This window comes from Prinia subflava, chromosome 11, assembly GCF_021018805.1.
Source record: "Prinia subflava isolate CZ2003 ecotype Zambia chromosome 11, Cam_Psub_1.2, whole genome shotgun sequence".
Taxonomy (NCBI): domain Eukaryota; kingdom Metazoa; phylum Chordata; class Aves; order Passeriformes; family Cisticolidae; genus Prinia; species Prinia subflava.
The window spans coordinates 6,101,241-6,127,662 of record NC_086257.1 but is presented as its reverse complement, the minus strand read 5'-3'; the positions used below and the strand labels follow the sequence as shown (position 1 = coordinate 6,127,662).

Here is a 26,422-nt window from a genome sequence, read left to right as displayed (position 1 = left end):
GGCAAAAAATTTAAGCTGATGGAGATTTTTATGCCACTTAAAGAAGAGAAAATTTATTTGAAAAGTCTGGTGGGAAAAGAAGGAAAAAAAATACTTGTATGGCAGGCTGATCTCTTCTTCCAGGAAGAGTTTTGCATTTGCTATACTCACTTTCTCCACATGGACACAAAGGAGTGCACAGAGACACGTCCTGTCCTCTCTCCCCCTGACGCACTGAACAGAGGCGCTTTCCAGTAGAGTGGGCAGCCACAGATCTGTAAGGAAAAACCAGGGCAAGGAGGAATACAACAGCAGTCCCAAGAGGAACCTGCTTGTTTACACACCACATTCATCACTGAGACTTTACATACGGGAAATAAAGTGGCAATGGCTTTCCGACTCACCTGTGTGCCATTTACTGCATGCCAAGGTTGACAATTCACACATCACTTTCTACTTTGCCATGTGCCTTTTCAGGTGGCTGAGAAACATGTCCTGTCAGGCTAGGAAAAGGATCTGGACTACTCAAGCTCTTCAGCTTTGTCTGAACAGTTTAGCAGAATTCCCTAGGAAGTGGAGTGGAGAGACAGGCACCTCCTTCCAGAAGGACACTCACATCAGCTACATCACCCACACACCCTAATAGGGGAGAGCCCATTCTCCTATGGGATGGTCTCTCACAGACAGCAAGGGAACCTCAAGTCTAATTACAGACAATTAACGAGTAAACACCTAAAGGTGAAGTAAATCCCACCCTGCAATTTTCAGTGCAGTGTCTTCCACCCAGCACAATCCATTATTTCCAACACTGCGAGATCTCAGCAGGGGAGCACAAAAATGAAAGCACACATGGAAAGAGATTGATTCCAACCAAAGGACTCCCTGACCAGCACTTCTGAACCAGCCTCTGCAGAAGCTGCTGGCTCTCAATGGCAGTCCTGGACTCTGTAAGGCCTTGGCAAAGCAGGCTTGCAAATAGTGCCACATTCAGCTGCTCACACTGACAAGCACCTCCTCTTTACCACAAAGACCTTTCCAGCCACTGTCCTGACTCCAGACAAGTTATCAGAACACCCACAAAACACTGGCCTTGGAGGGACCGCAGCTGGCTCAAGCCAGATCCAGGCAAGAAGGATGTTACAGCAAATGGAAGCAGGGATATTTTGAAGAAGCAGTTGAGGCACCATATCTGCCACAAAGCCTCTTTCACTTCTTCTGTTAAGCAGGACTATCCTGCAAGTCCATTCTCAGCTTCTTGTCCATGCCTGCATGTTTCTATGGAAATCTTAACCAGCCCAAGAACTGCTTTTGCATTTATTCATTTTTATGTCAGATAGCTGTGCTTCTGCAGGTGTTTGGCTCCTCTGAGGAAAGAATTATGTTTCTTTTTTGTTGTTTCCTTTGTGCAGCTGGTTTTGAAGCATTTACTTCAGAGCTCCAAATGGCACTATTGTCAATAATCCCATGGAACAGAACCCAGCCTTACAATAACTAAGTGACATGAAGCACATCCATGTAGAGACCAGATGGAAAGGCAGAAGTCTCTTCTGCACCACCCTCCTGCTTTTCCCTGTTCAAACATTTTTTGGTCAAGCAAAGATGATTTCCTATCTATATTTTCAGAGCAGGTCTACAAATAATGTGACTGGATTCCTTCAAAAACTAAGAAAACCAACCTAGTCTCTCCTTTCAGGAAAACCTTCCTTCTTGCAAAATAAGTGCTGCTCCTGGAGAGAGCATCATTGCTCAGTTTACAGTGCCAGAGACTCATCCAGGGCAAGCTGATCATCCAGGCTGTGTCTGACAATGCTGGGTTTAGATCAGCAGTAATTCAGACTGCAGCTGAAGGGGAGGGAGATAGAAGGGACCCTCTGCAGGGCGCTGTCACACAAGTGCTGAGCTGTGTCCCCTGAAGGCAGAGCTCATCACCAGCTGTCCCCTCTGCCTTGTGGCCACTGAACGTGCAGGGCTCAGGGGCTGGGGGCTGACTGCACCTTTCCCCCTTCCCATCCCGGGAGCTGGAGGGTGGAAGCTGCTTCCTCACACAACACTGCAATAGCACCTCCTGCTCATGCTAGCAGAGCAGCACAGCTACAAAAAGCCACAAAAAGGGCAGCAGACACTGCCTGAAGCCACAGAGGCAGACAAGTTTCTGCCTCTGAGTTTCTCAGTCTTCTAGGCAGAAATATGAAGGAATAGAGAAACACAAATGCAATTTGTATTTGTTAAGAAAGCTTAGAGAACAGCTTCATAAATCAGAGCAAGAACAAACACACACTTCTGATGTGACAATCAGCAAACTGAACTCATTTTTGTTTACTATTATCTAAATCTAAACAAAAAACTTCAGATCAAAAGGATAATGGTTCATTTTTCCCCCTACAACAGCTGTGAGATAGACTGAAACTCAAACAAAGTATCTCTCCCAAAATTAAAAACCTAAGGAACAGAATCACAGAATCATTGGGAGTTGGAAAAGGCCTCCAAACCCACCAGTGGTTACCTTAGCAATTTTCCCCATTTCACAGATGTTTGCTTTCTCATCTTCAAACTCTGCAAAGGCCTCTTCAATCCTGGCAATGATTTCTTCATGGTTAGTGCAGACATTTGGGAGTCCTTTAGGGAAGTAGAAACGTGGAATGTTTATGGGCACAGGGGTACTGCTGGTGGCTTTATTCACAGGCTGAGGAGTGCAAGTGCTAACCACAGGCTGCAGGGGGGCTGGGGATGAAGTTCCTGACTTCTTCTCTTGTTTACTTTGAGCCTGTAAATACAATGAATAACAAACACATTTTAACATCATGGTACACGAAGCAGGAAAGAATAGTTTGTGCTTCCAGTGATTAGGAGAAAATTAAAGCCCAACAACTAAGTTATGGCACAGGGATAAAAATGCATCTTAAATAGGTAATTAAAAATTTCTGCATTATGAACCAGTGTGAATTTAGGAAATGTCACACCTACTTTTATGCCATTTCTGAACATTTTACATATGAAGCTGTGGATCATGATTTCCTATTGAGTCACAGGAGAACACACTCTGCAATTCAGTGATACCACAGACAAGGACAATGCTTTTTATTCTCATGCTGGTCTTGGTCTTGTCATTCTGCCCCAGGAGCAACAAAGTATCTGCACTTTAGTATTTCCCCTCTGAACCAGAGCACCCACCCACACAAACGGTTTGCCTGAATATGAGCAAGCTTACATTCAAACAAGGACATTTTCTATCCCTTGGGAACATAATTAGTTTTGCCAAAGCACTGCTTCAGAGATAAATTAGGAAAAGATTTGCAAGACCTCCTTCTCAATGTCAGCAAGCCTTTTATTCTGTGCCCAACTTAAACAGTCCCAGACCTGATTTTGTCCAAGGTACTAAGCACTGGTAAATCAATATTTCCATCAGGAATTAGGAGCAGCCAGCAGAGCGTCATTAGGCACTCAAATTATGTCTTTTCCTCACTGCTCTCCTGTCTGTAAGGAACACATGGTGGATATGGTGATCCCCTCTCCAATGGATCTCTAGTTCCAGCTCTACATCACAGGCAGCATTTGTATTTAAGTACACCATAAGACCCTAAACCAGGGAATTTTTCAGACATGAGAGGGAACATTTTGTTAACTTTGACAAGTAACTACAGTATAAACTGCGAAATCAGCTGCTGAAATGTGGAGAGATGAGGAATTCCCTGCTTCCCCACAAAGACACTCCTTCTTGGGAAAAGGCAACAGCCTTTCCCATTGCACAATGGTTCCAATGCAAGAGTTTTATTAATGTAACAACATATGTGATAAGGCTCGGAAGGGAACAGTGAAGTAAATACAGCTGTGACTTTCAGTTTGTTTATTCTAACTGTTTCAAAACAAAATGGTTTCAGGATAAAGCAGCCAAGTCTGAGTCCGCTAAATGCAGAAGAATGTATATGATGAACTGAGTTTGCCTTATTATTTTCTATAAACTTGGAGCTTTTTTCTTAACACATACTGGATCTCCCAACTAGCCACAGATTTGCTTTCAATAAGATAAAGAAGTGAGAATTGTAAAAGCTTCTTTAAGCATTACTTTTACCTGCTGTTTATAATACTTTATAACCCATTCATCAGAGACCTATGAAAGAGAGAGGATTTTCCTCCTCTTCACTCCTCTGATTCATGGCTCTTCCTTTAAATGGGAGGACCTCTTTCTTCTCCCAAATGCTGTCCCATTTCAGAAGCAGGAACAGCAGCACACACATGCCACCAGGCAGAACAGACTTTTGTCCTTAACTGCTCTGTACAGAACACATTAACCTGGAGCTTGGGGATCTTCAGTTGTCTTCTGCTCTGTCTTGCTACACAGGAAAAGCTGGAGATCATTTTCAGCCTTCAGTATTTCTATCAGTACCAGTATTCAGAGTTTGAACAGCTCTTAACCTCTGGAGAGCCAGCCTGACCACCAACACCAGTTGTCCCTCCTATCCTCCTGCATGGTTTCTCCTCAGACATTGCACATCTTTGTGTCTGCTCCTGATGATGCTGGAGCTCACAGGGGGCTGGCTCTGAGGCTCAGGGAGTTCCTGGGGCTCATGAGTGCTGGAGGTCAGTGAGCATCAGCCCTGGTCACTCTGCCCCACATAGGACAAGGTCATCTGAGCTGGTGGCAGAGGTTAAGGTGGGGAGAGCTGGTCCCTCACTTTGGGAGTGCAGTTCATTGGGTTAAATAAAAGACAATCCTTCTCCTGGCTTCCTCCTGCCCTTTCCTCAGTGGAGCACCAAAAGCAAAGGCCACACCAAGTGAATGTGTGTCGGGAGGGAGCACCTGGCCTCAGCCCAGGGATCGCACAAATCACCACTTCTGCTTTTACCATTTGCTCTCACCCTGCCCGCCCTGCCCAGCCAGGGGCTTCTCCAGCCAGGACCTTGCTCTGCTCAGGAGTTTTCCCTTTCTGGATCCCAGCAGAGGGAAAGTCCCTGCTGGTCTCTCACAGCACCATATTCATACAAACAATGCAAAGCTGGAAAACGCTGAGGTGCCAACTGCAGCCACTTGACTTCTATAATAGGACTTCACATCAGTTTGCTGGAAGGCCACTTCTCACAAACAGGTTTATGGCTCCCTAATCTCTTCAGGATACGCAGGCACTCCCGGCTGCCAGCACTGGGAGGAACGAAGAGAAATGACTCAAACTTAACAAAAAGTTCCACAAACCAAGATGTTCTTTCAAAGGACACTGACTCTTCACATTACATTGATGTGTAACAATGCACCCCCTTCCCTTACAGTACAAAGGAGTGATAAAACTATTTTTGTTTTCTTGGAAGGTGAAGAGAAGTCCCCAAGTAGAGCACAACAGCACTGGGCCATTTTCCTCCCCTTCTGCATTTTACACACATCCCAACATGACACAGGGCCTGATGCTGGAACACAGCTCACCCCCTCTGCCCAGGTCTCCACCTCCCAAAAATCCCAGCAACTCCTCTGCCTCCAGGTACCCCCAGAGGCAGCAGTGCTCGGTACCAGCTCACACAAGTCAGGACCACAGAGGATTTATTCATCTCCTGATCCACATTCACACACCAGGCAGAAGGTCAGACACCTACAGGAGAGACACAGGGAGTTCTGCTGGGCTTTGAAGGAAGGAGCCACGCTGACACAGGCTCCCGCTGACCCTCCCAGTAAATCTGACTCACTCACTCCTGCTCAGTCCAAGCCAAACTGGGAGCAAGCATTGCTCAGGGGTAGCTGCTTTTCACATTTTGCCTCAGGAATAGAAATACAATTTTTGAACTTTGTCTTCTTCTTTCTCATATAAGAAATGAGCTGTTTATGACGTAAGGAGAAAAAAATCGAGCAGCAACTAGTCCTTGAGGATTTTGTTCCCTAGAACAACATTACAAATTAATACTCTGGGATGGGTATAACCAGATGCAAACCACTATGGGGACAAGAAGAAGTTAATTACAACTTTTTGTGAAAAATATTTAAGAAAGTGGTATGACAGGAAATTCTGTGGAAATTCCTTGGAAATAAACAGTTTCTTTCCGCAAAAAAATTAGCTTTAAATGCTGTTTGCCTAGCAGAACATACTTCTCCTACAGGGATGTGCATTTTCAGAGAGGACAACTAAGAAAGGAAACAACAAATGCTCTAATAAATCTTTTAGCTTGGTTACAATAATTAACAGATAAACTTTTTTTTTTCCTTTTTGCTCAAGGGAACGGCGAGATTAAAGGCCATTTTTAAATACCACTCTGTAGCATTCTGTAATTTACCCTAACTAAAACCTGTCCATCCACTGTATCACCTTCTGCCAGCCATACAATTTATTTACAGGCAGACAAAAATAGTGACATCTGTGTTATAAATAAACCAGACAGAACTACAGGCTCATTGTAGCTACACAAACAAAGCACAGACTAAATCTCTGCCATCCCAGCCTGTCTCCCAGGGATGTGCCAGTCCCAGCAGAAAACTCCATGGAAGGAAGAAGTGCTCAGATTCTTTCTACTCCTTCCTCCTGGTCCCAGGCTCCAACAGGGTCTTAGATAATATATTTACCAGTTTCTTGCTTTTTTTCCAAATGGGATATTGTAATCCTCTTTTCTAGGGTACAGTGACTCAGCCTGGGTTCTCGCAGTCCACAGTGCTGACTTAACGTCTCCTTTCATTTTTCATAGTTCCTGCCTTCCTGAAGGCTGATGGTACCTGGACACAAGCCATCCTCAAAGCTCATCAGTTCTCCAGCACTGGTTTGTATCTCTAGCCTGAGATTTTCTATTCCCTGAAGCCCTTTCCCATCAATGAGCATTCTGCTGCCTCCTTCTTACCCATTTCTAAGGACAGCAAGAACAAAGGCTCATCTGCACATGGCTCCAAACATCACAGAGCTATGAGAAAATGCATTTCTGGAGAGAATATTTTCTTCTAGGAAATAAACTCACCAGCAGAAACAAAGTCCAATCACAACAAAATGAAAATGTAAACAAATTCTACCTAAGCAACCCAGAAATCTGAAAGGACTTAGGTGGGAGCAGACCCAGTGCTGATTGTAAGGTTGGATCAAGTCCCTCATGGCCTTATCCAGTTGAGTTTTGCAGAGGCCTCACACACCTCCACTGCCAAGCCTGCCTACAGACATGGCCCTCAGCACCAATTCAGGCTGGGAACCCCCTGGCTGAGCAACAGCCCTGCAGGAAAGGCCTGGTGGAGGGGATGCTGTGCACGGGCTGAGCATGAGCCTGCAGCAAGGGCTGATTACAAATAAGGCAAAAGATGTCTTGGGCTGCCTTAGAAGTAAGGCCAGGAAAACAGAGGAAGTTGTGACCTCTCTGTCTGACACTTGTGAGGTTGCATCTGGGTTCCCGAGACCAGTTTGGGGTCTTCACTTGAAAAAAGTGATGGGAAGAGATCAGCCAGAGATGTAAAGAGGGAAATCAGAAAGCAGGGATCAGGATCAGGCAGCAGGGGACTCTGGCCCTGGCTAGCAAGGGGAAGGGGAAGCCAAGGGATGGGCAAAACACAGCCTGCAGCTCTTAGAAGGGCTTTCAGTGACAATGGAACCAAACTGCAGCTTGGGAGGGTTAGGCTGGAGGACACTGAGGGAAGTACAGCCTGTGAGAGGTCACCAGGAGGGGCTGGGCAAATCCCTATCCCTGGGGAAAGCCAGTGCTGATGTGACCCAATGTTAGAAACAGCATTCCTACAACTGAGATGTTGGATTAGAGGCCTCCCTTCCTCCCAACACTGCCATGGGAGGCTCTCTGATCCTTCCATAAACAGTCCCACAATGGATAAGCACAAGAACTGAAATTTCCAGCTTCTGAGATAGAAGTTTACCAACACCCTTCTCCCCTGCCTTCCTGGCCAACATCTGTGTGTTCCACAAAGCACCTCTCATTCGCCTCTCTGCTCCCTATCATCACCTTTTCACCTGCCAGCACTTTTGTTTTCTCACTGGGCCCAGTTACCTCTACTCTCAGCTCATCCCAAGCCCCAGATATAGCCCCACAATGCCCAGTATTTAACTACACCTCACTGCTGCCATGTGGGAGAACTCCCATCCCTGCCCTCCACCTCCAGAGGTCCACGGCCACTCTGGGAACTGATTTAACCACTTGGAAAGGCAGCAAACGGACTTGGATGATATTGCTGGATGATATTCGACTGTGTTATGAATTAAGCCAGCTCACAGAAAGACCTGTGGGGCCCAGGGCAAGGGAAGGGTGAAAGGGTGAGGAGGTAGCAAGAAAAGAAGAAAAAGACCATCTTTTCTGAATGGTGCAAGTGGCCACTGCAGTATTTCACCTGCCTTGGACCGACAGCCCCAGAGCAGTCATTGCCAAGGCACTCAGTAGTGAAAGTGCTCCTGCTTCAGAGCCGGCAGAGGGCTCAGGGGCCAAAGCCTCGACCATTTCTCCAGCTATTCCACTCGGAGCTCTCATCCCTCCCTACAAACCCTACCCCGGTTATATCCTTAATGATCAGACTAACTCTGGAGAGGGAATTTAGCTGTGTTGTGGTTCCTGACAGTCTCTCCAAACTGCTCGGCCCCGCCCAAGCCATTACTGCACATGATTACCTCATGCAATTCTCCCCCAGGGAGCGAAAAACACACGTTCCAGAGATTAACCTCTGAGATGTACTCTAACCTGTCACCAGAACGCAAGAAAAAATGTGCCACAGTATGTTTTGGAGCAATTTTAATGCTGTTTCTTAGGAAACAGCTGCTCTGCTCCTAATTTCAACTTTTTAACTTCCTCACTGGGTCACCCATTATTTCAATATAAATAAAGCTCAGGATGGGCCGATTTCAGCAAATTGTGAACCCTCTAAATGTGGAGTGACTACATGTCCATTCGGTGTCCTAGCACATCCAATCTTTGTCAGTTGTTCCACAGAGCTGGTCCAGCAGCTGGGATTTACCAAGAACATACAGCTGTCATACAATTTCCATTTCTTTGGCTACGCCTCTGTGATCTTCAGGATCTTTTCCAGACTAAATGATTCTATTATCTACTTCAGCCACAGTCCAGAGAGGGTAGGAAACAGCACAAAGAAGCACCTTGGGATGGTAAAATCATAAAAACCAAAGCCAGGTAGGCTGGTCTGCACAGATTTGTACAGTTCACAGCAGAGAGCAGAACGCTGTGGTTCTTCCAACATGCAACAACAAACATTCAGAGCACACACACAAAAAATCTCACAGAAAACACTTAAACCTTACAATACTTCTCCCCATTATTAAATCACTGCCCTTGCTGTTAATTTTCCCCCTTGTTTACAAAGACATTTAAACTCTGCAATCTAAGCCTGGAAGGTTTATTTTTAAACCTGCTGGTATCTAGCTGCAAATAACTTTCTGCAAATAGACACGCCTAGAGGGGACACAGATTGATTCTCTGATCCAATAAAAAAATATTAAAAAAAAAAAAAAAAGATAAAGAAATGCCAAGTGTCCAAACCTGGGCCTGCTGGAAGGCCTTGAGCCGCCTCTTGAATCGAGATGGAAGAACAAAGTCACAGCCCTTGGCAAGGAAAGCTAGCTCCCCTCCCAGATCTGGGTCCCTCCGCAGAGATCTCTCCTTGATCATCATCCTGGGCAGCTCCTAAGCAGATGCTGACCTTTCCAGAAGGGACACGGGCACTCTGTAGGAGACCACGTCAAGACCAGCACGTTGCTTTCTTGGTTTTGAGTTTTTACAGGCAAAAAATGACAAATGGCTTCAACATATTATGTCTTCTCTCTCTTCACAAGGATAACATCTAGCAATTTTATCTCACTCCCGAAGCCAGAGCTCCCTGTTTTAACCAATATTCAAAGTGTCTTTCAGTACCACCAGGTTCTTCTGCCTTCTTGTAATACTTTAATTAAGAAACATGATCTACAAGTGAATCTATTTCCCTGCTGGCTACATGACAGACAATCTGTCCTTGGCTTGTAATAGGCCAGGGGTGACATGAGAAAGGAAGCACCCACCACCACTACCAAGAGCTCTAAAATTAGATGCTCTGCAGAAGTGGCTAAATATACCATCTGCCCCAATAGTTCCCACTTTGTGTGCTCCACTGCTGAGACCTCAGGGGCACCCCTGGGTCAGTCAGGCTCAGCTAGAGTTAAACCAGGCTCAGGGCCCTGCCTGTGGGATGGCAGTGGTTTGAGGTCCCTGCTGCTGAGGTGATGAAGCAGAGCAGCAGCATTAGTTCCCCACTCTTGACTGAAGGCTGTAATTTTCAAAAAACATAATTTTTTCTTTCTTGCTGGAAAAAGCAAATCATCTAGTTCCTTTAATGCCAAGCAAGCACATAAGGATGATCTTGGATAATAAGCTCAGTCATTCCCAAGCAGATCTTAAAAAAACAGTTTCCTAAAGACATCAAAATGCACCATTCTTGTTATTCACTTTTCCCATAACTCTCACCAGGCAAAGGCAAAGCAATTCTCAGGGGACAATAGTCTAGTTTTTCTCTGCACAACTTGGAGCAAGCAGACTTCAAACCCTTGCTCTAACTTTGTCTAGGCTTCTCAGAAGTATGTTCTCCCTCTCTTATCATAAGAATGGTGTTGAACAAGGGCCTAAATCCAATTCTTCCCCCACAAAAGAGTCCCATGGAGTGCTTCCCCTACCTGAGTGTAAAACATGAGCCCCTCTGCCAGGATGCTGAGTTTAGTAACACAGAAAAACACCCAGTTTGGAGCTAGCAGGGCTTGCTGTCATCAAGGTATTGCATTTGAAATGCAAAGATCTCAGTGAGCCTCACAACAGAAAGCTTTTATTGGATGTGTGCCTCTGATGTCTTTTCCTGGGTTCCTACAGCAAGCCCTAAGTTAACATAAAGCCCAAAAGAGTACAAAGCCTAACAGTGGCACAAGAGCATGGGGATGAAAAAATAACCTAGAAAAAGGCAGGCAGGACTGTTTGAAGTGGAACTGCCACCAAATAAAGGATATACAGATCCATATGCAACATATTTGGAACAAATTTGGTTTTTTCTTACTCTGACAATGTTTTTCTAAACACTAAGGCAATACCCAAAGAGCCCATGAGGCTGCACTGCACTGGGAGCACTGCAGATCTCATGCAGCAGCCTGTCAGGGGGTGATTTATTGTAAATCATCTGTGGCAAGTGATGAATTACTTCATGTTCTGCTTACAGCCTGCAGAGGAAATGAAGCCCAAGGAACCTCTCTGACCTCCAGCTGCATCCAGACCAGCCACAGAGACCTTTGACAGACGTATGCATTAAAGAGACACACTAATCTGGCAGCCCCTAGCTCCTACTTTAAAAAACCAGCACAGCCAAGTATTTTTCATGCTCAAATTAACGAGTCACAAAGGCTCTCAGAAATCTGGGAGGTTTGCACTGATAACCTGAAAAATTGCAAGTAATCCAGAGGCAATGCTCACTGTGTCTGTATTCCAATGTTTTGGAATAGCAGGTTCCTAAGCATGCTACTTCCTATCCTCAAAACACACAAGGTGGGTATAAAGAAATAGATAAATATACAGTACTATGAGAAATCAACAGTAAGAGAATCTTGTTTCAACAGCTTCAAAGTCAGCTGGAAAAAACCCACAGCAGAGAGGTCTGGTCTCAACAGCCAGCCCAGCTGCACAAACCCAGAAACCCCTCCTTGCTGTAGGGGACCCAGGTTAAAGGTGAGAGATGCCAGATTGCCTCTGTTCATTGCCTTTTATTCTGAGATACTTTAGAGTCACTACTTGTTTTTATTTCAGTTACTGCTACCAACAGAGAAAAAAGCCCATAGTTATTCACTATTTGTGTTGAGAAGTAATGAATAATTGATGTTTGAAAGGAGCACAGATTGTGTGTATAGCTTAAAAGACAGATATTATCAATATCTGATCAAAACAATTTTTAACATATGTAAGATAAAAGTTGATTTTCCAGAAAGAGTTTTACATTCTATTTTAGACACATTTCGAGAATATACAATTATTTCAGAACTAAGTTAAAATTATTGTGACATTATAGACACTACTTTTTAACAATTAATTACCCCATACAAGATCCTTGATAAGAATACCATTACATTTGCAAAACAAAGAAGTGCACAAAATTATGAGGGGGCAGAATTACAAATTTGCAAGGTCAACCTTGACTTTCTATGAGTCAGAAACAGTTAATTCTGCTCAGAGCCTTCTTAGGGTGCCCTGATTTAAGCACACAACACAGACATTTTGATACAAAAAAGCAAAGTGTGTGGCCTTGAGATGGTGTTTCAGGACACAGGAGTTAAGAACCTTCTCGGAGTCCCGGAAACACCCACCCCATCAGCCATCCAGGAGAGGCAGGATTAGACAAATGCTACCTAGAGCCCACCCAGATGTGAGAACAGGGAACAGCCTGTGGATACCTCACTCAAGGCTCCTCCACCTGAGATACAGCACGGGTACAAAGGTGGTCTTAGCAACCCCACAAACCCTCTGCTCCCAGATCCATAGTCCCTGGCCAGAAATGGCTGGATCACACATCCGACCTCAGTCTGAGCTATTCCATGCACTAAAATGGCAGAAAACAAAAATGTTCCTTAGGTTTAACTTATACACAAGCCCCATAGTCAGTATAAAGAGGGTTTCAGAACCATACAATCGGAAGTAGAGACATGGAGGAGAGAGAAATGGAAAACAGAGCTGCTCTTCCTGGCCCACTACAGGACAGGTAATCCTTTTGAGGAGATACCCAACAGTGGAAGGGCAAAAACCACAAGGATCTCTTGGTATCAAAGCCTGGTCCTGACCTCTGCTCCCAAAATTATTCATAAACTTTATTCAACAGCTCTTAAAATACAACACATGAGCAGAACATGCAACAAAGGCCTGCAGCACTCACACTTGATTCTGAAAACAGAAGGACCACATTCCTTACAGATTTTTCTAGGGTTCTTTCATAGAGCACCACTCTGAGCATTAGCTGAATTTACTTTGTCAAATCAGCCAACCTGCACAGGTGGCAGGCCAAGGACACAGGAGGTCAAGAACATCCACCACTGACTTCTCCAAGGACTTTGCATGTGACATTTTACTCAAAGGTAGCAGTCTTTACCTTTCAACACACCCCAACACTCAGCATTTTCTGTGGGTCAGCTCAGAGCATCCCAACAGCCCCATCTCCACCTTCTTCATTGTTTACTGGTCCCAGTTTCCCCCAGTTCCCTCAAACCTGCTGGTCCATCCAGGATCCTTATAGCCCTCCTCTCTACAGACAAAAATACAGATAAGTACTAGGGGGCTTGCTGATCTCTAAAAGGCAACTCTAAAAGGCACTGTTCTCACTGAACTTTTTTCAAAACCAACATACTAAAAAATCAGCTCAAGTCAGGCATAGAGAACAGGAAATCCCAAAACAAATAGTTAGGAGGTTTAGAGATAAGCAGTGGAAAACTGGATCTCAGAATGGGAAATGTTGGACAGTCTAAAAGTATGCAATGCTTCCTCTGGCCTGCCTGAAAGAAGCGTGCTGCCCTTATTATTGGCTCTGCAAAATTGATGGACTTCTTGAGTATTCATTTCCTACTTTCTAAATATTTGGGTTTTGAAGCAAGTAATCCTATTGTTCTCTGTGGAGGATCATAATTGGGTTTATGATAAAGAGGAAGTCTGTTGCTGATATAAGTTAGCACAGATTTAACACAGATAAGGCAGCTGAGCCAGAGAACAGCCTGGTCTGAAGGATTCTCCCTCTCCTTTTTCATCACTTAGCATTTGAGGGATATTAAATCTGTCACAACCTTCACAAACTAAAGGTGTGCTGCATTTTCATCAGTCTCAGAGCTCTGGGGTTTCTGCACTCTTCGCTAACAGTTTTATGAGCCTTAAGAAAATACAACAAATACTTTGCATAATTGAGGCACACATGCAATATCAAGTGAGAATCCACATTCAGGCTTCAATTACATCCAGAGTGATCCAGGAATGTGGAATTATTCCCTACATGCTACACCTAGTAAAGGACACATCTGTGCCACAAATAACAGCCAACCTCAGGGCAAGTGCAGAGGCTGCAGCCCAGTGCCTTGTGCCCACTGCTGAGGGAACAGCTGCCTGTGCATCCTCTGCCTCCCCAAAACAGCTCCTCTCTCCCAGGCTCTGGGCATCTGCACAAGGCAGGGGCCGTGTGGCTGCACAGAGCAGCAGAGCTCTGGAGCTGTGGAGCACAGGTCCATGGAAGGCAGGCTGGGAGCAAACTAACACACAGCTAGGTGGGCTCAGGGGAACATACCCTGCTGAGGTGCCACACTGAGGAGCCCCTTGGCAGCAGAAAGGCACCCCATTTTCAAGCATTACATAAAATCTGCCACAAAGCCAGTATCACACATCAAACACATTTTTGTTTGAACTCACAAGTTAGAAAATGTTGTAAAATAATGTACAAGGCAAGATTACAAGGGATTACTTTAGAGATTTTGGAGCTGTTTAATTCTATAGTCTCTAAGGAAAAAGATTCTCTCCCTTGCTGGAAATATAAGAATATAATTTTCTGTAAGAAAAGTTGCCCAGATCAACAACAGAAACTCTTAGAGAGCCTGGTCTAAAAGATCTCAGCACCATCATGTAGGATAAAACACAACCCACCACCCTTTTTCAGAACTGCACCAAACTTTGGGCAAAAGTGGCCAGTTTTGAAAACATAGACATTAAACTCCAACTGGAAGAAGCTGTCAAAGTTCACTTACAACCTGGGCACTCTTTAAGTGCCTGTGGAAGGGGGATTTTGGAAACTGAAGTCCTCTCTAGAGTTACTCCCCATTTGGAAGTATGGCAACAAGTTTTCTTGAAATTTGGCAGCTGTCACCAAACGAAAAGCTCTGAGTGCTCGACGGACAGCCCTGGCTCCCTCTAAAGCAGGCTCCCATCAAGACCCTTTTTCCTTGGAAAACCTGCTCCTCATCTGAGATACAGCAATGCAGACTCCGCATGATTCCATGCACCAGGGACAGGGAAAGCAAAACTAAAACCTCTGAGATTCTGTCCTTTGTCCCATGGCAGATTGGTCTCTTTAGGAAGCAGTGATGAGGACAAGAAAGGCTTCTCAGAGATGGGAAAGGGAGAAATGGAAGAATCAGTTCTCACTGAACTGCTGAGAGGCAGTCCAATACTTGGTCCCAGAAATAAAGTAATTATTTATGCTTATTAATTATTACTATACCCTATTATAAGGGACCCATTTAAACCACAAGCAAACAGTCTACAGGAGCACCAGCAGGAAAGGGTCAAGCTCAAAGGTGAAACTCCATGTCAGGACCTATTTTATTTTCTCACGCGTTTGAGTTTCCTTTTTTTGTTTATATTTAAATACAGCCTACATTTCTGCCAGGTTGAACATATTATTCCACACTGCAGCACAATTCAAAGCACAATGCATCACTTAGATGTAATTGCTCCACTGCCCCCACATTTTCCCATGTTTGTTTTACTCACTATCCCATCAAAAGTTTGGTTCTCTTACCTTTATTACTTCTGGGGCCTGCTGAATTGAAGCTGGAACAGAGTCTCTGGAGGCAGCTCCAATATGGCTCTTCTGCCCTGCAAGCAGGGACTGTGAAGGAGTTGCTAAAGTTTCCTGGAGAATTTGCATCACTTCCCTCTCCTTGGACAAACTTCCCTTGCCTGTCTGGAATTCCACCAGCTCCTGAGCAAAGTCCTCAATGCTTCCCAGGATACGCAGTAAAAGGGCTTTGTCATCCTCTTCCATTTTATGACCGTTGGTTTCCATGATTTTTGACAAAGAAGAGGGATCAGCAGGTTTGCTTTTGGGTTCAAGAGCCAGAGGTGGAGCCTGCCTACCCTGCCTGCCAGACACCTGCAGTGAGGCAGGTTCACCCTCCTTCTGAGAGGGTTCCCTCAGAGTACTCTCCATTTTCTGTGAAAAGCATTCCAAGTCCAGCAGCAGTTTGTCTATCTCCTCCTTGTCCACCCTACTGCATGTCTGGGCTCCTCTGGGGACAGCAGCTTGGGCACCACCCGACACAGGACCCAACACTGGTTTTAAAGGAGCAGTTTTCTCAGGAGCCTCTCCTGCCCTGGCCTGCTCCACTTTAGCATCAGCAGGAAGGTCTGACCCAGCAGCTCGCTGGTGGCTGTGCTCCAGGCTTTGCCAGCCCCTCTTGTGCTCTGCCTTGCTCTGTGTCCCTGCTGCTCTGTCCCCATCAGTCTCCTCCTCGATGTACAGCGCCTCAGTGGCAGGCGGGCAGTCGCGGGGGCTCGGGGCTGGGGACTGAGGTGGAGCATCTTTCACAGCTCTCACGCTGCTCTCTGGGGGGACAGCAGGCACGGAGCTGGAGGTGAAGCTCACAGTGCCTGTCTGGATGGACTGGGAGGTGCTCGTCACCTCACCCTGGCCTGGTACAACAAGAGGAACTGCACTTGAGGATGGCAGCTGGATGATATCTTCATACCTGGGTGGCTGCTCATCACCAAACACCAGGGGAAAGGGAGTTTGCTGCAAGCCATGGAAACAGTTCATGAGCTCTGCCCAGTCACCTGCTTCTCTCTGCCCCGCTGTCTTCAGCTCAAAGGGCAGCTTCTTCAGGTAGGAAGAAAATCTTGTCATCAGATTCATGTAAATCATCTCTGAATTAGCCAGGGGATCATTGCTGTTCCCTCCACCAACGACGTCTGCAGACTTCTTCTTGATGCAGTGTTTGATTATGTCTGTGCACTTTTTCAGATCCTCTGAGCACTTAAGCAAGATGTCCAGGCACACCTTAATATCCCCACCAGAAGAACCATCTAGCTTGTGCTTTTCTAAAATCTGGGTGATGAAGTTTTCTTCAGGGAAGGAATGAGGACCAAAAGGAACCACAGGATTCATGGTGACTTCTGGAGCATCGTTGCTCTCCTGCCACTTCTCCACAGGTGAGGGACTCTGCAAAGAGCCACATGGAGGGCAGTTCTCATCATTGTTAAAGTGCCCATAAATCAAGTCAAAATCAAAGGATCGTCTGCTGAAAGATTCTGACCGAACTTTCCTTCCCTTTCTGTAGGCCACATGACTGGAAGAGTTTTTGAGCTTTTCAAAGGAGAATTCCTTTATTTTACCACTGGCAAGGTTTATTGCCTCACCAGTAATGTCTTTTAAACTGCTGGATGCTTGCACTGAAGAGCCCTTCTTGATTCTTGCACTATTTGGGAGGATCTGGTGATAGTCCTCATTTCCAGCCAAGGCAAGACCATTTTCAGGAGCAGGAATTTTATGGTCCAGGTTGGCATCTTGGACGCTGAGCTCTGCACAGACACCGTGGTGTGCAACTCTGCAGGTGAGTCCCTGTCTGAGGAGCTGGCAGGAGCCTGGGCAGTAGTGCACGGTGTGCTGGGAGTGCTGCTCCACCACCACGCTGCTGTAGCAGTTCACTGAGGTCACCAGCAGCCTGTAGGTCGCTGCCATACCACAGGCCACGCTGGGAAGTGAGGCTGCAAAACTCACCATGAACCTCACAGGGAAAAGCTGGCTTCTCACAGCCACACCAGGCTGGATGAGAACATTCAAATGTCAATTGGAAACATCCAAACTGTGTGAGGAGCTACTGATCTGGAAAGCCCTGGAGGAGTCTGGAGTGGTTTCAGGAGCACAGTTACAACAACCAGTGCAACTTGCATATGGTTTAACTTAAGGCACCTCAGTGCTCGAATTCCATGCAGAAAACCTTGCTCAGCAAAGGTGCATCACAAGCTGCTGCATTTCCCATGGTCCAGGTAGCTTCTCCAGCAGAGGCCATAAAATCCAGTTAGTCCTTAGGCAGAAATGACAAGTCAACAATTTCTGTTTGATCCCTTTTCTCTCTTTTTTTGGTGAGTCAGTAAAAGGTAGAGAATCCAATAACACGTACAGACAAAAAATCCACAGTGTGCTTGGGAGATTCTTCTCTCACACTGGTGACACAGGTCCCTGCAACAGAAATAAAGGTGACAGTCATTATGATTGCCATGTGTTACACAGCCTTGTCTACTACCAAACCTCTGGCACCAGGAAAAACAACCAGCACACAGGCCTGCACAGAACAGAGCAGGCTGATAGTCTTCTTTCACTCAGATCTACCATATAAGAGCAGTGCTGAGGAGCTGGCCTATATTTATACACAGGCTGTCTGTGTGCTGCCATTTTAACAGCTCTATTTTAGCCACTCATTAATTTATTTCAGACTTGCCTTTTTTTCCCCCCAGACCGAGCAAAACATTACCTTTAATTCTAATAAAGCAAAACATTTTGATCCTGTTGTGGATTTCTGCCTTTCATTTTCCAAAGCTCTAAAGATAAGGCAAAGGGCAATGGAGAAAAGCACTTTCAGGATTTCCAAGCTCTCTGGATTACAAAAAGCTGCAAAAAGCCTGCAGCAAAGTAGCTGAATGCCTCTAAGAATGCACAGTCTTTAGTAAAGGCCACATTGGCTTCCATCAGCCTTTCACCAGGGTCTCTGGGACCATAGCAAGATATTTTAAGGAGGAATAACTGTTTCTCTTACAACCCATAAATAGCAGCATATTTAATACAGTAAGTCCACTGCTGTAGACATTGAGGATAGTAACATTTGTGTAAAGGTTAAGCCTATGAAAACTAGGAACTGAGTGTTTTACACTTAGCACAGTCATTTCCAGCTGCATTCCTATCATCATGGTCAGAACTGCACCAGAAAAAAACTCAAAAGCTGTTTAACTTTGTTATGAAAAAAAGCAAATCTCAGATTTAAGGGTCTTGAATTTTAGACATAGCCTCATATTTCTTTAATACATGAACCATCAAATTAAAACACCCCAGTGAAATTCTGAGCACCTTCTATTCCTGTACAAACAGAAATCTAGTTAACAAAACATTATTATATCACACAGCTAAGTCACTCCGCAACACGGGTTTATTTTTGTTTCTTCAAAGGCAAATATCCAGCACTATGAAAGGCCAGGCCTGCACCTGATGAAAGCACCGGCCTCTCCACAGCTCCATCCCACCAACTTAGCTCAAAACCTGGACAAACACAGCACACACAAGGCAAGTGCCCTAAGAGTTTGGTGGTGTTGTAATTACTGACTGGGGAGAGCACAAGCCTAAATGTTCATATTTTACAGATTTTAAGGCCTTAATTTAAAATTGAGAAGCACCGACTCAAGAGTGTTCAATGGAATTTGTGATGTGCCATGTCTGCTCACTGCAGTTATGTGGGGTGGCACAGGTAAAGAACCCTTCCCACTCTGTTCTTTGGATTATACAAGGCATTGAAAAGATTGCATTCAGGATGAGGAGCTGACTGCCATGCTGGGCTCTGTAACAGGCTGCCACCTGCCCACCCCAGCTGGGGCCAAGCAGCTCCTCCTGTCCTGGCCTGCTCCCCTCCACACCCACTGGCACTGCCCCAAAGCCCCTCCGGCACAGGAGGGCCCTCGCACGGGATGAGCAGAGGTATGAGGTGTGCCCCTTCCCGAGGGAACAGCAGAGGTTCCAGCTGTGCCCCTTCCCCAGGGAACAGCAGGGGTATGAGGTGTGCCCCTTCCCCAGGGAACAGCAGGGGCACAGCTGTGCCCCTTCCCCAGGGAACAGCAGGGGTACAGCTGTGCCCCGTCCCCAGGGAACAGCAGGGGTACAGCTGTGCCCTGTCCCCAGGGAACAGCAGAGGTTCCAGCTGTGCCCCTTCCCCAGGGAACAGCAGGGGTACAGCTGTGCCCCTTCCCCAGGGAACAGCAGGGGTACAGCTGTGCCCCTTCCCCAGGGAACAGCAGGGGTACAGCTGTGCCCCTTCCCCAGGGAACAGCAGGGGTACAGCTGTGCCCCTTCCCCAGGGAACAGCAGGGGTACAGCTGTGCCCCTTCCCCAGGGAACAGCAGAGGTTCCAGCTGTGCCCCTTCCCCAGGGAACAGCAGGGGTACAGCTGTGCCCCTTCCCCAGGGAACAGCAGGGGTACAGCTGTGCCCCTTCCCCAGGGGTGAGCCCCTTGCCCAGGGACAAGCACAGGTACCAGGTGTGCCCCAGCCACTGCAGTGAGTCAAAGTGCCAGATCTCTTTGCACACCATGAGGTGCTCACACCATCACTCACAATCCCAGGGAACACACTTCACACCCTCCACTCGCTCCTCTCAGGCCTCTGCTGAATCAGAGCCAGTTTAAAAAGTGCTGTTGGCTCCCCAGTGCCTTCTTGGGCTTTGTCAGGAAACTCATGCTAGGCCTTCAAAAGTCCACTGATCCATGGACTCCCTTCAACACATCAGGGTAAGAAGTCTGCTGCTTTTCCTTTTCTGACCCTCCATCAACTTCAAACAAACCTTCTGGCATTTCCTGAAATCACCAGTATATAATATTTAGAGACAGGAAAGGCCTTCAGGACAGCAAGTTTGATGAAGAATTAATATTGCTTCTCAAAAAGCATAGGACTTCTTGAGGTCTCCTTTCTCCCTCCATGTCATACACAGCAAGGAGAGACTGGTCTCCCTTTTAGCAGCTGAGAACAGTTTGGGTTAATACTTAATTTGGGCAATAATTACATCTTGATTAAGATATAATTTCTTAATTAGAGTAATAATGTATTACTCACTGTCTCCTTCTCCTCTGTCACTCCAAGGGTAGTTTCCTCCCGCCACATAACTGACTAAGCCAGTTTCTCTAATTAAGCCACCTTCAAGCAATGAAGTTTTTGCATCTGTAAGGTTATTCCTTCCAGGAAAAAGTCTCCTACATTCCCAGCCTAAATGGATTCTTTTTGTTGTTGTTGTTCAACCTTGCATTGCCAGCTATGCCCAATAACAATTTTAGGTGTTTATGCAATGATTGCTGCACTCTCTAATCCCTTTCCAGTTTGTCTGTATTCCTCTGGTACTATCACAAACCAACACAATGCAAACACAAATTTGCCCAGGCCAACACAGGATTGCTGCCTCCTGCCTCTGCTGTCAGCACCTTTTACTGCAGTAACAGAGGAGGAAGTAATCAAGCAATCAATACAAAACCCCAATATCCTCTTTCCTACCACACTTACTAACATCTTCTCAGTAATTATTTACTAATTGTTTTATTATCACTCTCTGCAGAAACATGCTCAGGTTATTCAAGGGCTGGAGCAGCACAAATCCTTACAGATGCAGAGTAGAAACTCCTCTCGTTTCCCACAGCCTTGCCCAAGGTAGGACATGCTCAGCTTGGAGTTTTCTTTGAGTGTGATCTGCTGAACATGATTCAGCATGCAAACCTAGTCAGGACAAAGCCTAAGAGAGAAGTATCCCTCTTTTCACCTCTGGGAATGCAGCTTCAAGCTGAGCTTCAGCTGTGATTCTTGGTGGGTAACTAAAACCTACTATTTATGAGTAGACTGAAAAATCAAATGCATCAAAGAAAGTGGGAAAGAAAAGAAAGAATGTAGGAAAGAAACTTTCCTACTTGGCTCTTTCCAGGCTGCAACTTCATTCCAGTTTGACTCTAGAGCAGCCCCCAGTTCGGAAACATTGCAGAAAGATTCTGTAATTAGGACTGCTGCCACGAAACCAACCCAGCCCCGGGGATACAGGACTGGCTTCACAACACAAACTGTGAATGAATAGTGCTTCTTGTGTGACTGCAGAATAATGCTTTATGTCTGTCCTGTCTCTGCAAGATGACATGAATTACTTTCCAAAGGAAAAAATTATTGCAGATACTAATTATATAAAAGGTTATTCCACAAGACACACAAGAAATTCTATTCATGCAAAGATTATGCAGAAGTTAAATAACTGAACAATGACAATCTGTTCAGATTGGGACTGTCAGCCAGCACTTGCAAACTGAAGTCTAGAAAGCTACAGGACAGGGCTCCAATAGCTCTGAAGGTCTCTAACTCACTAAAAGTCTTCTTGAACCCTTATCTGCAGCACTAGCAACAGCAGCTAGAAACTACCATAACACAGTATGGAGTAAGCCAGCCTTCCTGCACCAGGACACGGCCTGAGCACCACTGTGGAACTGCCTGCTTCTCGTGGAAGGTGTGGTAGGACCAACCCTGCAACTTGGTACTCTTGTGAAAGAAAACTAAGGCAGAACAACAGGTTTGTCATTTGGACAGTCACCAGTATAGCTCCAGGTGTATCACCATGCCTGTGTAATCAGGTGTCAGTCTTACCCCCTTAGAAGGGATTGTGGTACCAAAAATCAGCATTTAACTGTATCTTCTTCCTTAGAAGTGATTGGATTTTGTTTAGAATTTACTGAGCAAAGCAGATTTGGGAGCAAACTATATGGATTACAGAAGAAAAAAGCAGACGAAGACAAAGTAATGATTTCTTTCAAAGAAATTTTTGTGACAAATCCAGTTCTGCTGCATTAAGTGGAAATTTTACAACCAGACAATAAATTATTTTGGATCTCATCACAAAGGAACTGATTAACAACTCGCCATCATTTGCACAACTTATTACTTCTCAAAAAGGAACAGGAGATGCAAAAGAGTAACTTTTCCTCCTCTACTGAAGAAGTTCAGAAGAAAAAAATCTGAGTTGTTCCTTTGTCCTGTATTTCTTATATATTTACAGCTTAAAATATTTTGATGTGCTTAATGGCAACAGAACTATTTTGTATGTAGGACTTAGGTGGGAAGTGCAGCTTTTCAGTCCTCAGGACCAGCAGAAATTCAATGCACACGCACACATTTCAGGGACAGTAGAAGAAACCATTCACAATTGTACCTGAATGGTTTGGGGATTATAGGGGCTTACACCACTGACATTGGCACAGCAACCAGAACCTTTAGAATCTTTATTTCTGAAAGGTTTGAGCTCCAAGCTATTTCATGTTTTAGAAACTGTAACAAACTTCGACGGCTACAAATCCTAACTTGCCTCATAACCCCGGTTAGAGGATCTGATCTACTCAAAGTAAGCACTTCTATCTGAACCTTCCTCATATTCTCAAGTGCTTCAGTATTTAATTACACACATTCTAGAATAAGGGTCATCATTTCCCATTGAAGTATGTTCAACATCATGTTCCACAAACAGCTATCCCACTTTCTTATGCTAAATTAAAAGAGCTTTCAGGAAGACAAATTTCCTCACCTACAAGTACTAACACAGTACAATCAAATCACCTCTTAGCATTTTCCAGGAGTGCCAGAGAGTCTGAGAGATGTCTTCAGAGTCACTGCTATAAACCTTTGTCTGAGTTCTGTCTGTAACTTGCTATTGTTCTTACAAAAACATGGCAGAGGTGGGATTCATCTCACCTGCACAGCCATGAAGTGTTCATTGCTGCCTGTAGGCAATGCAGATAGGGAGGCATCTCAAAAAGACCAGCCCACCGAGTTTAACAATCTAGTTTTGAGGTGATGAGTTACATTGAATCCCATCCTTCAGGATTACACAAGAACACAGGAAAAACCATTTCTGTCTCCAAGAGTGGTTAAATGCCAATGCTCAAGGAGCAGTATTAGAAAGACACACAGTATTTCCTAGGAGTATTCTCCTGGCCTCCAACTGTTCCCAGTTCATGAGAACTGGGAAGCTGGATGTGATTTGTGTGTACTTGCTAACCTTTGGAGGATTTCTCTCCTGTGTGCTTGAGCACTCCTGGATTCAACAGAAATTTTTTGCATCCTGAGCATCTTTTGACAAGACACTTTACCATCCTACCTTTCAATCCTGTCACTCACCAGCTTCAGTATGCCAAGATCTTGTACTGAGACACTGCACAAACACTACACCTCCATGCACACTGTCCACAGCATTCCCAAATTTACAGAACTCCATGTCACCCCTCTGCCTTCTCTTTCCTTTCTCTTAGATTCCACAGTTCTCCTAGTGCAGAAGCACTTTGCACCTCTAAGCATTCCCACCGCCCCTCTCATAAGCTTTTCTGGCTCAATTACACACTTTAAGACACAGGAACCCAAAATAGGCAGAGTATTCAGGAAAGATGAGAACCACAGGCAGAAATTAATTTTTGAGCTGCCTTTCAAAAATCACAATTATCCCTATACAGTGTTTTCCCCTTTCCAGCCTCACTGCTTTCAGATAATGCATTCTCAAGTGTCTGCTCTCATAACCACCTGGGTTAACTCACTCTGTCCTTCTTCCTACTTGTCTTCCAAGAGGAAATAAAGATACTATTGTCCCATGTAAAATGCTCAGAGATCCACTGAGAGAACACTCTATTCAAGAGGAAGGTGTTCACTTTTAGAGATCAATATTTTCATGTAGCCTCAGAAAAAAGGTTCAGAGATGGGCAGCAAGAATGATGCAGAGGTCTTGAACAGCTATTCTGTGAGAAATGATGGAGCAGGGCCAGGCACTTTGGGTCGAAAGAGAGGTGACTTGAGAGAAATATAATAATCTTCAAAGTCATGAATGGCATGGAAAGAGCAGACATGGTCTGACTGCTCACACAAGAACTAGGTAGTCAGTGCCACAAGAAGCAGATTAAAACAACCATATGCATGCAGCAAACCTGGGAAAGGACTCATCAAAGGATGCCACAGACTCAGAAAGGTTCTGGGGAGTCAAGGGGCCATGTTTTTATATCCTCTGTCAAAAGGCACCATCTTTTACATGGGCGTCGCTTGACACCCTTTAATTCCTGCTATGCAGGGGTGGCAAAATAAACAGATATTCCCATGGCTGCAGATTTCTATCATAATCCTTCCTCTTACCATTCCTACTTCCAACTTCCTACTCCATGTATTTTACAGGCTAAGTTCCAGTTTATTTGGTTACTCTTTTTATAAAACCTCTTCAGTCATGAGCTTTTCAGTAATATTAACTACAACTCTTTGGAGAGGGGAGAATGTCTGCCCCTAACTTTGGGAGGGTATGTTATTCATTAGACAAAACCACAATGCATTTACACTATGGCATGTTGTTTGCTCCCTCTTCTTTTCATAGAGATGTCATTTCCATTTGCCTTTTCTGTTGTTTTTGACTGCTGCTGAGCGAGTTTCACAGAGCCTTATCTGCATTACTTGAAAGATCGCTTTCTTGAATGGCACAGATTCTCATGAGCACAGGCACAAGGAGTTGTTTATCCCTTGTGCACATCAGTTTACATCTGCTGCTACCAAGGACCTACAATCAAGTAGTGTGAGAACCTACTGCAACCAGCTTTTGTTTCTGCTACCCTAATTCTGTGACTTTCAGCATATACTGTCACTTCATTACTCAGCCTCGCTTCCAGGCCATTTATAACTTGGTTGAACAACCCAAGCCTTAACACGGATCCCCCCGGGAGTGAAGAGTGATCACTCTTCCCTAGAAAAGCTGACAGTCCTTCCCATGCTTTAACCAGGTATTAATTACTGAGAAAGCCATGCTGCTGCTCCATGGCAGTTCATTTCCTTCAAGGAGCATTAACAAAGTCCTTTGTTGCTCTCTCTCTGAAAATCCAGACACAGCAGAATATCTGCTAGTTTGTCTCTCATGCCTTCTTGTTGAAGAGCTCCAGAGCACTGAACTTCACCAGCTGTAGCTGGACTTGAGCATTCCTGCAGTGACCCACGGAGGTCACTGCAATGGGAACACTTATCAAGGCAGGCTTCCAAGCAGACATGACCTTGAGCCTCACTGTCCGTGGCAGGACCATTAACACCGCTCTGCAGTCACTGTGTGTTCAGAGAACTCTGCTTTTGCACTGAGAAATCTGCTTTGGTAGATTTACCACAAAGAAAAATAATCCCCTAACACTAATTTAAATACAACCTCTCCACACTGACAGCAGCAACGTAAGGCAAGCCCACCACTCAAAAAGATCTGGGCTAGTATCAATAATAATAGTCTGCACTGATTTTTAAAAATAAACCTGGCAGTAGACCATAATCTATCGTTTTAAAACTGACTTGGAGCTAGTGAATGCAGTATTATTCATTGTAACTCCTCCAGGTTAAGTTACAGGGTTATCTAATACCCCAGTGCCTCTATCCCCTTCACAAACACCAGCACAGAGCACACCAGAAACTGCTGGGGAGCACCAGGGCACAGGCCATGCAAAGCTTGTCACTGGGGCTGTCAGCTGGGAAGGAGAAGAGTTAACAAGACCAGGAAAGATGTCACCCTTTTCAGCTTTTCTGAAATACCTTTCTTCAACTTTCCGTTTGCACAGCCTTGGAACTAAAACTGACCAGACAGGAATCTGTGCCCCATGAGACTGGTTTCCAGTTAGACAGATGAGACAGCAAGAGAGTAAAAGCTCACACGGTTTTTCCACGTAACACCAACCCGTTACACATAAATACTTTGCCAACTAATAATTATTGTTACAGTCCTATGTCTTTGCAGAACCACCAATCTTGCTCACTTAGCAGGACCCAAATATATTCACAAACATGCTGAAGGTTAGAAAGGCATAAGAAAAAAGAAAAATTATCGCCTGAGCTCTGACACACTGACAGAAAATAAGGTGACCAACCAGAAAAACACTGGAGGTGAACAAGCTTCAAAAGCACATAATTAGCAAGGCTCAGGGCAGAGGTCAGAAAGCCTGCTTGATTAAGTAATGTGTCTCCTGGC

The 26,422-nt window shown here is 45.1% G+C and overlaps 1 protein-coding gene across 4 annotated transcripts in view; it reads right to left on the bottom strand.

The window, feature by feature from the left end:
• Positions 1-26,422, bottom strand: part of PPP2R3A (protein phosphatase 2 regulatory subunit B''alpha) — a 53,970-nt gene that overhangs the window by 21,090 nt on the left and 6,458 nt on the right. For 3 of the 4 annotated variants that reach the window (XM_063408109.1, XM_063408107.1, XM_063408106.1), the window contains exons 2-4: positions 15,428-17,866; positions 2,483-2,743; positions 151-254 (exon numbers count right to left, since the gene is read on the bottom strand). In XM_063408109.1, coding sequence (XP_063264179.1) covers positions 151-254; positions 2,483-2,743; positions 15,428-17,407 — 2,345 coding nt within the window. In that variant the 5' untranslated portion in view covers positions 17,408-17,866. Of the gene's footprint in view, positions 1-150; positions 255-2,482; positions 2,744-9,420; positions 9,608-15,427; positions 17,867-26,422 lie in introns of those variants that run through there. The other variant, XM_063408110.1, reaches the window with a different exon arrangement.